The sequence below is a fragment of the Calidris pugnax genome, unplaced genomic scaffold (assembly GCF_001431845.1).
Source record: "Calidris pugnax isolate Ruff unplaced genomic scaffold, ASM143184v1 scaffold219, whole genome shotgun sequence".
Classification (NCBI taxonomy): domain Eukaryota; kingdom Metazoa; phylum Chordata; class Aves; order Charadriiformes; family Scolopacidae; genus Calidris; species Calidris pugnax.
The window spans coordinates 8,172,050-8,185,619 of record NW_015094507.1 but is presented as its reverse complement, the minus strand read 5'-3'; the positions used below and the strand labels follow the sequence as shown (position 1 = coordinate 8,185,619).

The 13,570-nt window shown below is 37.3% G+C and overlaps 1 protein-coding gene across 1 annotated transcript in view; it reads left to right on the top strand.

The window, feature by feature from the left end:
* The window catches only part of FIG4 (FIG4 phosphoinositide 5-phosphatase), a 56,904-nt gene extending 45,381 nt beyond the window's left edge, over positions 1-11,523 (top strand). The window contains exon 23 of the mRNA XM_014964365.1: positions 9,708-11,523. Within this exon, the coding sequence (XP_014819851.1) occupies positions 9,708-9,885 (178 nt within the window). The 3' untranslated portion in view covers positions 9,886-11,523. The remainder of the gene's footprint in view (positions 1-9,707) is intronic.
* Positions 11,524-13,570: the final 2,047 nt, after the last annotated feature.

Below are 13,570 nucleotides of genomic sequence, written 5' to 3'. Positions count from 1 at the left end.
ATGCTTCTTGTCAATGAAACATTTCTTGAAAACTTTAATCCTAAAAGATTAGTATGGGAGCCATATCCAGCCAAGCCAATTGTGGTGGGATGGTAGGAGGATTGCTCCCCAGGGACATCTGCCATGTGGAATAACTTCTGTGTATTCTGTTGTGAATGGAGTAATTTTCTGTTAATATGAGAAATAATTCTAATGTTAAAGTGACAATAGATACACATCATTAATAAGCTTATATTTTGTAGGTAAATGTGCCTGTAGTTTTATAATAAAATATATCTGATAGGTATTAAAATAGTAAATTAGGTTGGCAAACTGTAAAACTGTTTTTAAATATGAAGGAATAACCCTGATCATTTTGAAGGGAAATGGTTGTTACGAAATTATTTTATAATAACAGGAATATTTTTGCCATGAACAAAGGCAATTCCTTTCTTGTAATTGCAAAATCTACCAGCATGTTTCACAGTGTAGGAGATAATTGTTCCTTTCTTGCCCCCTTAAAGTAGAGTAAATTATTCCCCATGCTGCTGTGAAATGAAATCAACACATTAAAGACAATCTATACTTATAATTCCGTTGGGTTTTGGGTAGTCAGATGTTCATTTTTCTCCTTTCCATGTAATTTCCATGTGTTTCTGAATAGCAGAAGAGTAAAAGTCATAGAGCACATGAATCTGTGCCTTATGTCACTGCTCCTTTTGAAGCCATGTAGATCACCTTTCCCTGCCAGTTCTACCAAACATGCTTTTCTGTGCAGATTTGAGAGGAGACAGGTTATCTTTATACAGCTTAAAAATTTTCTTCAGCTTTTGTTCTGCAACTTTTACAAAACTTTTTAATACTGTTTGGACAATGGCAGGTTATTCTTTCAAGAAAACTCATAAATGTAGCTATTCTTTAAAGGCATGGTGTTCAGTTCTGAAACAAGGAAGCTTTCTCTTACGGACTTTAAATTGTTCCTCTCAATCAGGAATTTCCTTGGAGAATACACTAACGTCTTAGAGATAAAAGAGCATGAGCATACGATACTCAAGATTAGGGCGAGAGAGAGGGTTTTCAGTAACAGCAGCTGAGGCACATCTTGCACTTGTTGGACTGTGTATTTCCTTGTTTCTCAAGGACCACTTGAAGAAATTGAAAATTTATGATAACTTGTATTAATTTGATGTTAGGTACATTTTAATTTGAAACAAATCTGGCAAATTTGATTCTCCAGTAGTTCCTTCTAGATACAAATGCAATTAAACCCCAGTCCTTCTCATAGTAAAATGAAGTACTCAAACTAAAACTTTGGTTTGTTGTCAGCAGAGATATACTTTAGGCTTAGGTTAGTTGCTGTCATTTCCACACTTTTAAAGAAAACCTTTTTTTCTTTAATATCCTTTTATGATCTTAAAAAAATTCCAACCACCTTAAATCTTGTGGCCATCAAATATATAAAGGCAATACTAAAAGAAATATTACTTATCTTTACAATGTCACTTCAGTGATATTTATGAACTCAAATATGCATTGTGGAAATACTGAAGAGAAGCTTCTGGCTTAAATTTAGAAACTGTAAGTATAGATTAGAAGCAAAAAATGGGTCCTTGAACAGAGAGTACAGGAATACAGTGAAATAATACTGAAGAGGAGTTTAGAATGTGGAAGGATATTGAAGTTCCTCTTTTTGTTCATAGAAATTCCGCGAAGGAAAAAAAGGTAGAATTTTAGAGCGAAGTAGAGCAAAACAGAGCTTGACTACTTTTAGTACAATCTATCATCATGTATGTGAAGAGAGACATTGAGTCCTGTAGTGTAATTACTGTTGGCTGAGCTGACACAGTGCACCTGTTCCTAGTTCCGTGGTATAAATGCGGTGTGGTATAAATAATACTGAAAAAAAAATATACTCTCGATCACTTTACAAATCTACTTCTTGCATCTAGGATTATGAGAAATTTTATTCCCTCCTAAACAGTGAATTTGGTGTTTTGATTCACTGTAGCACTTCTGGATGAGAGCTGTTTATAAATTACCTGGATTTTGTCTCCTATCTGAAGACGAAAGTTTGTCCTTCATTGGGATTCTCAATGGCTTTAGCACTGTCTATGTGCTTGTCTCATGCAAAATTGCTTGACTAAGCTGACCATTATTGAGAGTATCATCATTTTGTATTCTGGGGAAGTGGTTTTAATGTCATTGTGGGAACTTTCCCTGAAAGTACTTGGTACCTCACTTTGGCTGGAAAAGACAAAAGACTATCAGGAATCACCACCACATAAAATCATCACCACATTTTGCCCTTTTGGACTTGAATGCTGTATTCATTTTTGGCCACATACCTCAAACAGAATACTTTTTTGAGGAGGGTCTGGGCAAAAGCACTAGTATGATGAGAGTTACAGGGCTCTCCAGAAAAGAGCTGGCTGGGCACTGAAGGAAATAAGTAGGTCCATGTTGTGATGGCTTATAAAACACTTCACTGAAGTTTGCCAGGTGAAATGGTTTGGTATTATGGTTTAAGTAACAGCATGACTGGATTTGATGGGAGAATTAACAAAAGAACTGAGTCAATTCTGAACAGCTCATTGCCACCAAAAGGTGGAGGTCCTGCTCTTTCCCTCCTTCTTTATCACGTACCTTTTCAGTTACCTGTGCAAGCATTGCTACTTGTTACAGTGCTCCATAAATCAGTTCAGCTCACCAGTCTGCAGCAAACTAATTCAGCAAAAAAAAGCCAATAGTTTCCTGGTAGATTAATGGGATTATTTAGACCAGTGAAGGGCCCAGTTATCACCAGGGCCAGCACAGAAGAGGCAGAGCCACAAGGTCAAACACAGCAGAACTTTCTTACGTGGTCGGTGGCAACTTCTTAGATTGGCTCAGTCATCTTGCATACATAGCACCCTTTGACAGATCGGGGGTCAGAGAATGCACTTTTTCCAGGGATCTTGGGAAAATGGTTTAAACTCTTTGTGCTTCAGATCCCCATGTATGTAGGAAGAATTATCTTTTCCCCGTTCATCTGGTCTGTCAATTTGGAGCTCTGAGCTTTTCAGATGAAAAAGCTTATGTGCCTAGCATTTTTGGTAGAGTTGTCAGCTGTGATGCTCAATATCATTTTAACAATAAAACTGTTAGCATTCATCTGCCTCATAGTGATTTAGATCATAATTCCCATTTATTGATGTCTGTTTCAAATTAAAATCCCCAAATACATTTTTAATTACCTGAATGTTCACACTTGATCTCTGGGTCCTCCACATTTCTTCCCTACCTACACTGAATCCTGAACAAAAATCTACATGTCAAATTTCATACTATCCATTGATGTAAAAAAAATCCTGGAACAGTGACATGCATACCTTCAGAACGATATGTGAATTGTGATGAGATTTAGCCATTGTCTCTGAAAACCCAAGGGCTTTTTTTAAACATGAAAAAATACTGTGAGCTGTAGGACAGTAGTTCAGTACAATTCTGACTTGAAGGGGCAAGTGTTGTCACTGCAGCACCCATAAAAATTTAATTTGTCTGTATCTGCTGTCCGCCTGATTTAGCATTTCTGTGTGTCATGTATTAAAAGGATAACCCATTAGTCTCACAAGACTAGAAAAAGCATTTTGAATTTTAAAACTAGTCTTAGATTCTTTTTTTAAGTGTGCCAAAATATGTTCTGTTGTGTTATTAAATTTGCCTTTTTCCAAATTTTAAATAAGAACTATTGCATCTTTTACTATAGTGATCACTGTTAAAATGCTTCAGAAGTTCTGTGGCTTGAAACTTGTTTTTTTAATTTCGTTTTGGTGTTAGTGGACTGGTGTTTCTCACTTTTGCCTTTGAAGTCTCATTTTCATTCTAATGTCAGCAGCATTGAAATCATATCCTCTAAAAATGTGACTATAACAAATTCCTGTGAAATATGAAAGGAAACCTAGTTATTTCTACATTTTATATTATGGTTTTCTTGAATTTGGGATTTTGTAGTATTAGGAGTCTCTGGCAAAAAACAAAGTATTAAACTATATGCCACTTTAGCTTATCTATTTTTAGACTTGTTAATGAAAGTTCTCAGGAGCCGCCTTCAACCTGTCCCTTTGTCTTCTCTGAAGTGATAAATTTCTGTTCATCAGTTTAAGGTATCTGTCTTCCTCAAGTAATCCTGTTTGAAAAAGTAAGTCTAAGCTTTTCCTTTCAAAAAAGAAACACAATATTCCTATTTCTTTTTGGTTTGGGTTTGGTTGGGGTTTTTTTGTGAGCTCTTTTGATACTTGTTTTGTTTTGTCCTGTACTATCCCTAGGTTCCTTTCTGTGTTCGATCTTTAAATTTTGAATTAGTTTGTGGTCAGTGTAAATTATCCCTACTTAAAGTTTATCTTTCCTCAGAGATCACCTTTCAGTATCAGATGTTCTGACCTTCTCTCATATTCCTTCTGTCCGCTCTGTAGAGAAGCGGCTTTCAATTTGGATTGTAAAATGCTCATTTAGATGTATGCTTGTGTAAAGAGAGCCTCTTCTTTCTCTAACCTTTGAAATGGTACATGCCATTGGAGTTTCAGGTGATTGTTGTGGGACCTGGATGAAGTCCAGGTTTTGCTGCTGGTCGGCTCTGTAAGATACAGAAGGAAAATTCTGTTGAAGGCTCTTTCCAGACCATAGCAAGCAATTTAATGGGGTGTCATTTTGGGGAGGGGAGCAAGGGAAGACCCAAACAAAAACTCTGCATTTGTCATGGTTTAGTAGGTCAGATATATTTGCTTAGGACTGGAACAAGGCAACAGAGTACCTTTTGTCTCCTTTAGATATACTTCAGAGACCTGAGGAGAACTAATTGATATAGAAACAAATGTGGTGGCTTTCTAGAAATACTGCTGTATTTCTGAGAGCTAAGCGTGCACTTTTCCTTCAAAGTTGGAACATCTTTGTTGTAACTGAAGATTTTAGCTGTATCATTTTTTGCTGTAGAGAGAATGATACTCTTGGTGAAACCACAATGCCATGAAGCCTGTTCACAAGTGGAATGAAAATAACTGTACTTTGCATGTTAAGGGTGCTATCCTTTGTGACACAGTGTTTGTGTTCCTATCTATGTAATTTTCATCGGGAGGCCGTAGAGCTACAGGTCTCTAGGGAGATCTGATAGCCACGTCATAAATAATATACTCTCTTTCATGACTCTATTGTAAGGTACTAAACTTATTAAGTGGATTAGAATTTTACATGAATAGTGTTAGAGAAATGACTTTAATTAAATGACTGGATAATACAAGCACTCTACAAATAGTTACAGCTTAATACAGGGTTATTAATCAAAATTGACATGCATGAACATGCGGTTCTTTCAATATATTTTTATCATGTTGAAGCAAGTAGGTGGAAAATTGGGATTTAGTTACTAAATGCTCAAAATGAAATACGCTTTGCTGTCCAGTTTCCATTGTGCCTCCGGAAATTACTTTTGACTCATTAGTGCTTCAGAAATGTCATGTCTTTAGAAACAAATCAATAAATAGAGAAGGCATCGAATTAGTGCTATGGCTTTGTTTTGGTTTTTTTAACTTAATTGTTCACTTGATAGTGGAATAGACAGACCAGCTACATTTGAGTAAGTGACATATTTTGGTGTTAGTGACATGGGTGAGTTAGTACAGTGTGCTGGTGTCAAATACCATTGCTAGAGTCTCAGCTTGCATGTTTTTAAACTGGATAAATAAGTATCTGCAGAAGCTGTGGGTGCTTTGAAAAGCAACCTACTTTTAAAGCATCTAGATACAAATTTAGACAGACTAATGATCGGGACCAGTTCTGAAAACACCCAGCTTAATGTTTTATAATGAACTAGAATATGATAGTGATAATGAGAAGAAACTATCACTCTGTTGGAAAAAAAAAATAGCAAGAAAAGGTTAAGTATGGGAGAATTTCCACAGTATTATTCATACCAACAAAAACTAAAATAGAACACTGACTTGATGACAGCCTAATAGCAGGAGTTGGGCTCTTCAGAAGAGCTTCAACTCTTTTGAAATAAGAGTTTTGTGTTGTTTAAGAAAAGCATAAAAATGGTAACTATTGTGGAAATGTTATCCTAATCATACAGGCAGGTAACTTGCTTACATTTTTTGGTATTTGTTTACATTTCACTGTCGTGCCACAGAATTCTAAGACTAAGAAGCCTAAACAGATATTGTCATACAATCTAAAATAAGTAAAATTGAAAATTTATTCTTCGCCGTAAGGCTTCACCTTTTGCAAACTATTTAGCTTTACTTTTTTCTCTAGTTCTAGAATGGCCAAATGTTTCTGTGACATAACCTAGCAAATACACAAAAACCTGTGTATATCCTGGTAAAATGTAACTTGGTTTTAAGTATGCAGCCAAACTCTGTGGGTGACCAGTGATTTTTGTATAAGTAATTCTAGCATTGCAGTCAAAGTATAATCAACTGAATTTATTGCTATGTAAAATGGAAAAATACAAATTTAAGTATGAAATTGAAAAATATTACTTTAACATGGAAATCTTTTTACTTTTTACACCATATTCCTGTTGTAGTGGAATATTAGGCAGACTACATTACATAACACATTGCAGTCATTTTATAAGACTAATAAATCATCATGTGATGAAACATCCAAAATCCAACATATTTTAGTAAAATAAATGCTGCAAAATAAGGGAGCAAGGTTTTTGGCAATTTTAATAGAGATCCTGGTTTAGAAACAGTGGCAAACATTAGTTTATGCTCATAATGCAGCTAGATGATTATTACTGCATTTCATTTAGAGAAGGGCTCTGCCACATTGAGTGTTCCAGTTCTTCAAAGGCATCGTTCCTTGTTTTTTCCCTTTAAAAGAGGGGATTATATACACAAGAATAACTTCTTGTCTCTTGAAGAGCACTCAGATAACGAATCATGACTGTGGCTTCTGTGGAATATGGCAATGATGCTAGTATCTGTCTATGAATCGTCATTGCATTTGGGCTGGTTGATGATAGCGAGCTTTGACAGTAAGTTGCTGCTGTAATTTCTTACTTGAGAAGTTTTGAGCCCAAAAGTATGTGCATATGCTCATGCAATATTTAACAATAGCATTCTGACTGTTTTTCAGCCACTGGCACTGGCTACTGTTCCAATATGCTAATAAAAAGTATTTAGAAAATTTGTCTTCAGTAGCTAAACAGTAGATGACAAATGAAAAGCTAGTTAAAAAAAAACAAATCTGAGGTATTAAATGCAGTTTTGGTCCTCACTGCATTATTGAAGAGGATGGAGGAGACTTTGGTACTCTGCATAAATGGGAAGGTGACTAGGTTCAAAAAAATAACTAGTATATGAGGAGAGAGGAAATATGCTTGGTTGTATGACAGTGATGTGGAGGAGGCAAACAGAGAATGACTGTTCACCATTTCTCCCAATGTAAGAATTACGAGGAACCAAGGCCCACGATAACAAATGAAAGGAATGGCACATCAGACACCAGTATTGGCACTTATTCCCACAGGATTCTGTAAGTGTCAGATCCTAGAAAAAAACAGTGAAAGCCTATAGAAATTACTTTTCCTGAAACATTAGTCTAGTTTCAAATTTTGCCTGAGGTAGGTCCTAAATCCTGGTTGCTGAAATGCAGGAGGATATACTGGAGAAGGGATAGTTAAGTACCTGTTCTGTTTAAATAATCTGTCCTCAAAAATTGCTTATAGCTACTCCACGAGACAGGCTAATTGGCCCCATGACATTTTGGTTCAACCTAGAAGGAAAGATCTGATTTAGAGAAGTGTTCAGTGTATGTGGTGGTAGGAAAGTGAGTCTCTAGAATTGAAGTCTTTGTGTTGCCCTGAATACTTGGGCAGCTTTGTTTACATAGAGTATTTATAAGCAGCAGTATTTTAGTAGATAGCTAGAAAGTAAATTAGCTTTTCCAGCTAAAATAGCAGCTAAGAACGTATGAAACTGATGATTTAGAGAATTCTTTAAAGCATTTATGTCACTTTTTTCATAATTGAGAAGGAATTTATTTCTCCTGTTTAGCATTTAGAGGTGCATTGCATCTACTCTTCCAGAAAATCATAGTTCTGTCAGATCATTTTTCTTTGGTCTTCATTTCAAACTTTGTTTTCCTCAGTTTTCATTAACTGTTTTTGAACAGTTAATGCATAGGTTGCCTTCAGATGGCAATGTGTTAGTCATGGAGTTCTGTTGTGGAATCCAAGCTGATTTGCTGTTACACAGGAGGAACATCTAGACTGTTCAGCTCTGGGAGTACTTTATAAATAAATTACTAAAATAATGCTGGGAAATGTACATAGTCTATTTCTAAGTAAGGCTTCCACGATAGCTAAAGTGCTTTAAAATTAAAGTGATTTACTACACAATACTTTTAGTGTTTATTAATTTATTATGTATTGTGTATAAATAGTTTTGTTGCTGCCTTGCAGTGGACTGTGGAGATGATGTGTTTGGCTTAGAACCATAGAATATTATAAACTGGAAAGGACCATGGAGGTCATCTGATCCAGTCCCCTGCTCAGAGGAGCACCAAATCAGATGAAGTTGCTCTGGGCTACGTACCTTTGCATTTTGATTCTCCTTAAGGAGGGAGGTTCCACAGCCTCTCTGAGCAACCCGTTCCCATGTTAAACCACCCTCACAGTGGAAAAAAGTTCCCTTGTACCTAATCAGAATGTCCCGTGTTGCAGTTTATATTCCCTTTTAGAAATTTGTCTTTTAATCATGCACCCCAAGAAGAGTCTGGCTTTTCACTATCTATACTCTCTCATTAGATAGTTGCTGAAAGCAACTCATTTCTCTTGTGTGGGCTGGACAAGCCCAGTGCTTGCAGTCTCTCTTCATGTGCCACGTGCTCCAGCTCTGATTATCTTGATGACCATTGCTGGATTCATCCAAGCATTTCATTGTCTGAATTATGCTGGAGAACCCAAGAGTGGGCACAGTCGGTCAGATGTGGTAGCTCAAGCCCTGAATAGAGGGAAACAAGCCCATTACTCGGCCTGTGGGCTGTGCAGTTTTCAAGAGTTGTAGTTAAAAGACCAGGTTCTACCTTATGAGTGAGTCTGATTTACAACAGGTCTGACATACTCAGGTTCTCGTAAACTTTCAAACTACATGTTGTTCTCATAAGATGGGTAGGTTTAAGTATTAGCATTCAAAGATAGCATTTATGGTACAAAGCTGTTTAAAAAATATTTTCATACAATATTAGCTGTTCCAAGGTACAGAGTGCTGTTGCTGGTAAAAAGATGGTTTTTTCCTGATAATTAGATGGAAATTTCTCAGCTGATAATGCCTTTCTATATGTTGGTTCAGAGTATAACCACTTGTTTGTTATAATTGCTACTAAGTGGACAGCTCAAGAAAGTTTTCCTGTTATCTGCTATAATGCATGGCACAGATCTTTTTCAGCTTGGGTACTTACTGACCGTAGCAGATCTGAGGGAGGATGAAGAAATGAGGACAGAGTCTGGAGGGAAGTGAGAAAGTATTCTGTAATGTGATTAGGGACAACTTACCTAATTACCCTACTTGGAAAGCTGGGTCTTATCAGGTCTGCAGTAGCGATAAAAATCTAGGTAAATTAATTATCTAGTGGGAAGTTGCCCTTTCATTGACTGATATATATTTCAAGGAAAATAAATACTCCGCTCTCGGTGGAAAATTTTTACCTAAAGTTCTAAATATTTTCTGTGTTTGTTTTTTTTCCAGAATACCCATCTCCTCCTTTTCTCAAGACAATATTTATGAAGTCCAGCCTCCAAGAGCTGATAGGAAATCAATAGAGATTTTTCATGCACACATTCAAGCTGGAAGAGGAAACATGCAGCCACCGGGAAAAGATGACTTCCTCATGTACAGAGAGTACATTCGAAACAGATACCTGTAAATACAGGATGGATTCTCCTGAGTAGACAAGTCTACTCATAGGTCATAAAAAATAATTTTAGAAAGGAAATCCACTTTGGTATTTTGCAGTAATAAATTTATTATCTAACTTTTCTATTTATTATGCTTTACTATCATACATTTACAGTATTGTACTTTACAGGAAAAAAGTGATTCAATATCTGCTGTTCAGCTGAAAGAGAAAGTGTATCTTAAGAAACTAAGTGAATAATCAGAGCATCTACAGTCACTGAAGAGTATGTAGCAATTTATGGCAAAGAAAACATTGCATCTTCAGGTTTTATATTAATTTCTGTAATTGTTATGTTTGACAGTAAAGTTGAAGTGACTTGTACGTAAGAATCAGAAGATAATACCTTTCTTCCTTTCTGTTCCATGACAGCAAACAATCTTTTTTTTACAACAGAATGTTTTCTGATATTTTTTGAGATTTTTAGCAAACTGAGTGCTAAAATGATTGCTTGTAATTTACTGCTTTTGTAAGCAAAAGTGAAAAATGTGGCTTATTTCAAAATTTGCTTCTAGACTAACAAACTTTGTAACCCTAATTTGTGTCAAAACTAATCTGGTGCTAGTAGCTACAGAATCTGTGTGTCATGCAGGGTGAAAATGGCTTGTGACTAATTATCATGGGCTTCTGGTAGGAATCTGCAAATGGAGGAATGAGCTCCACTTTACTGGGTTTAGACTCTTAGAGGGCACAAAGCCATCCTGTCATTTTTCTGTATGACAGATGTTATCCTTTTTGCAGCATACTCTTTCCATCCCCGTATTTGTGCTCCTGCAAGATGCTTTCAGGTTCAAGCCTACAGGCTCCCAAAAAGTCCGTATCGGTAAGTGAGGTGTAGAGACTGGGTCAGCTGGGGTGGTCATGCAAGAGGAAGCAGTAGTTGGTTTAGGCAAGACTGAATATCATGCCCAGTGCTAGGTAAGAAATGGAGAGGCCGCGTGTATCTGAAAAAGGTTGTTTAATTTGGACTTGTTATTAAAACATTTCTCAATATCTTTTTTTTTTTTTTAAAAAGGGGGAAAAAACCCTATTATTTGCAATTACAAGCTAAAATTCTCAGCACTGCTTTCTAGCCCTTTGCCTTGAAAAATAGTGTCAGCAGCATCCTTGACAAATCGTGTTATTCCATAAGCGTGTGCAGACCATATTTCAGGATTTTCTGGAATAACTAAATAACTCTTTTAGGAATGTTGGCCAACTTCATGGACTAGATGTAGAGAACATGTTTGTGTTCATAGTAAATTGCTTGCAGGCAGCTACCCCAGATTCTTGGCTGCATGTACAAACATACTCTGGATATGTTTGCACATTTTATGCAGTCAGTTGCACTTTCATCACTTTCATCAGTAATTCAATGAGAGAAAAGATGCAGCGGATAAAGAAACCTTGAGTGGTACCTCAAGCTACTGAAAAATGTTGGTGTCCCTTTTTTTTTTTTTTTTTAATTGATTAATACTATTCTGAGAGAAATTGAATGTATTTTAGGAGATGCCAAGAATGAAATGTCACTTTATAGTTCATTGCAACTGTCAACATTTTTTTTTCCTCAGGAAAAAAAGTGTATTGAGTTCTTTTGTCTCATATGAAATATAATTTGAAGGAATAAATGCTTGCTTTGGAAAAATGTAGAGGTGGAGTCCTTATTCTAATGAAGCAAATGCATGCTTTTCTTGCTGCACTTAAACTATTTCAAAGAATGTTTTGCTAGACTATCACAGCCTTATGCTTTTGTTGTTCATAAATACTGGTCATTCATAAAAGTTGCTCTTGAAAGTGTACCATGTAACCATGGATAAGGCAGAAGATGATGCTTCCTTTTTCAATAGCTGATGTTGCAAAATACAGGAACTGTAATAATTTTACGGCTCTAAGAGAAAATATGTGCATGCTTCAGCAATTCAAACATCCCTCAGGAAAAGAGGATGAAAAGATTTCATTTTTACAAAGTTTTGAGAGATGAGTGACATCTTAGTCCCTTCTCTGCAATATAATGCCAGGCTTTTCAGTGTCTCTCTAAATGTGTGCCACAACAGTTCTGTCGTGGCGTCCCCTTGAATCTTTTAGTATGTGTGACTGCTGTTTGTTTCTCCTAGCGGCTTACAGGGGTTAAAGCTGTGTACATTACTTCATGTGCTTGGGTATTAATATTCAGGTGGCAGCTTGTACCATTTTAGGCATTACAATAGCAGCAGAATATGCATTTTTTGTCTTCCTGGTTTTAGCACGCAGCACATACAAGATGCTGTGCACACTGCAACCTCCGAGTCCTCTCAAAAACCCTACACCTTCAGAGATCACTGTTATTTTGTATTCCCTGACAGCTCAGGTATGCTTTTCTCTGTAAGGATTATTTTTTGTTATCCTATTTACCTTCCTTTTTTTTTCTGACTTTTTTGGTAGTTAGTTTGATTTCCCTTCTCCTTTCTTCTTTACCACCTGTGGTTCAGAATCCTTTCTTTTACCCAGAACTGTGCCACAAGTTGGGGTTTGCCCACTAAATCCATATCCTTTTGGAGCCTTCACTTCTAGAAGGAAAACTCTGTTATTTTTATCCTTTTATTGAAAAACCTGAATGCTTTCTTCAGCAACCCATATCCCTCCTTTTTCAATGCAGGCTGTGCCATCCTCTGCCCGATTTCCTACCTCCTGCGGTGGCGGCAGACGCGTGTATTGTCTCTCTTGGGTTCTCTGTGTCTTGGTAACATATTTTTGAGAAGTGCTCTGCTTTGGGTACAGGATGTTAGTGCTTGAACAAATTGTAGACATCACTTAAAATCTTTTCCTCTGGAGAAAGCCAAGCTCTGCTCTGATTAAGAAAGTAAGAGAGCGTTTTAAAGTGGTCCCCTCTGATTGTCTCTAGTCTTGCTGTGGCAGCATTGTGCAACCTGCTGTCTGGAGGTGTCCAAGGGGGGCGGCAGCATTTTTTCACTCATACTCGCAAGAAAGAGGATCCAGCCCGTTTCAATAAGCCAGTGTTGGCACGTGTCAAAGTTCACTGGTGGGACCACTGAGCGATTTTGCAGGGACAAGCCTGGCTCAGGTCCATCAGGGGCTTTTATCCTTTCTGTTCTGATGCCTCTGTTCCCTCCCAGTGTCTCTTCCTTGACACCAGCACTGGGCTGAGACATGCAGAGGGCTGGGACTCGCATCCCCTAGGGCTGTTGCTGGCGTGAACCGTGCTGCAGGGTTAAGCTCGAGCGCAGGCTCTGCTCTGCCCCAATACCCCCCTGGGTGGGGGACACAGGGGCCACCCCATGCACTGGTGAAAAGTGACAGCCCTTCTGGGTGTGCTGGTTACACGGGGGAGGATTCCGTTGTTTCTCAAATGAAAATAATGAATGCCAATTTTGTTATTGCCTAATTACACCCACTCTCTTAATCCTGGAGCGTACTCAGAATGCCTTTGGGAGGGCAGGAGGTACACGTTGACTTGTGTGAGTAAAAGCTCAGATTGAAAAGGAGCTTCACACACTTAAAATCGGTGTCTGATTGACTGTCATCTGAGTGCTTTCAGAAAGTATTTATTTACATCCATTCCTTAAAGCACGTGTTACCGTATCTCAGATACCTTGACCAAATAGGATTAAAATGTCTCTAAGATACAAGAAAAAGCTGCTTACAGGCTGTGTTATTTATTCTTCCAAAGATAAGCAAC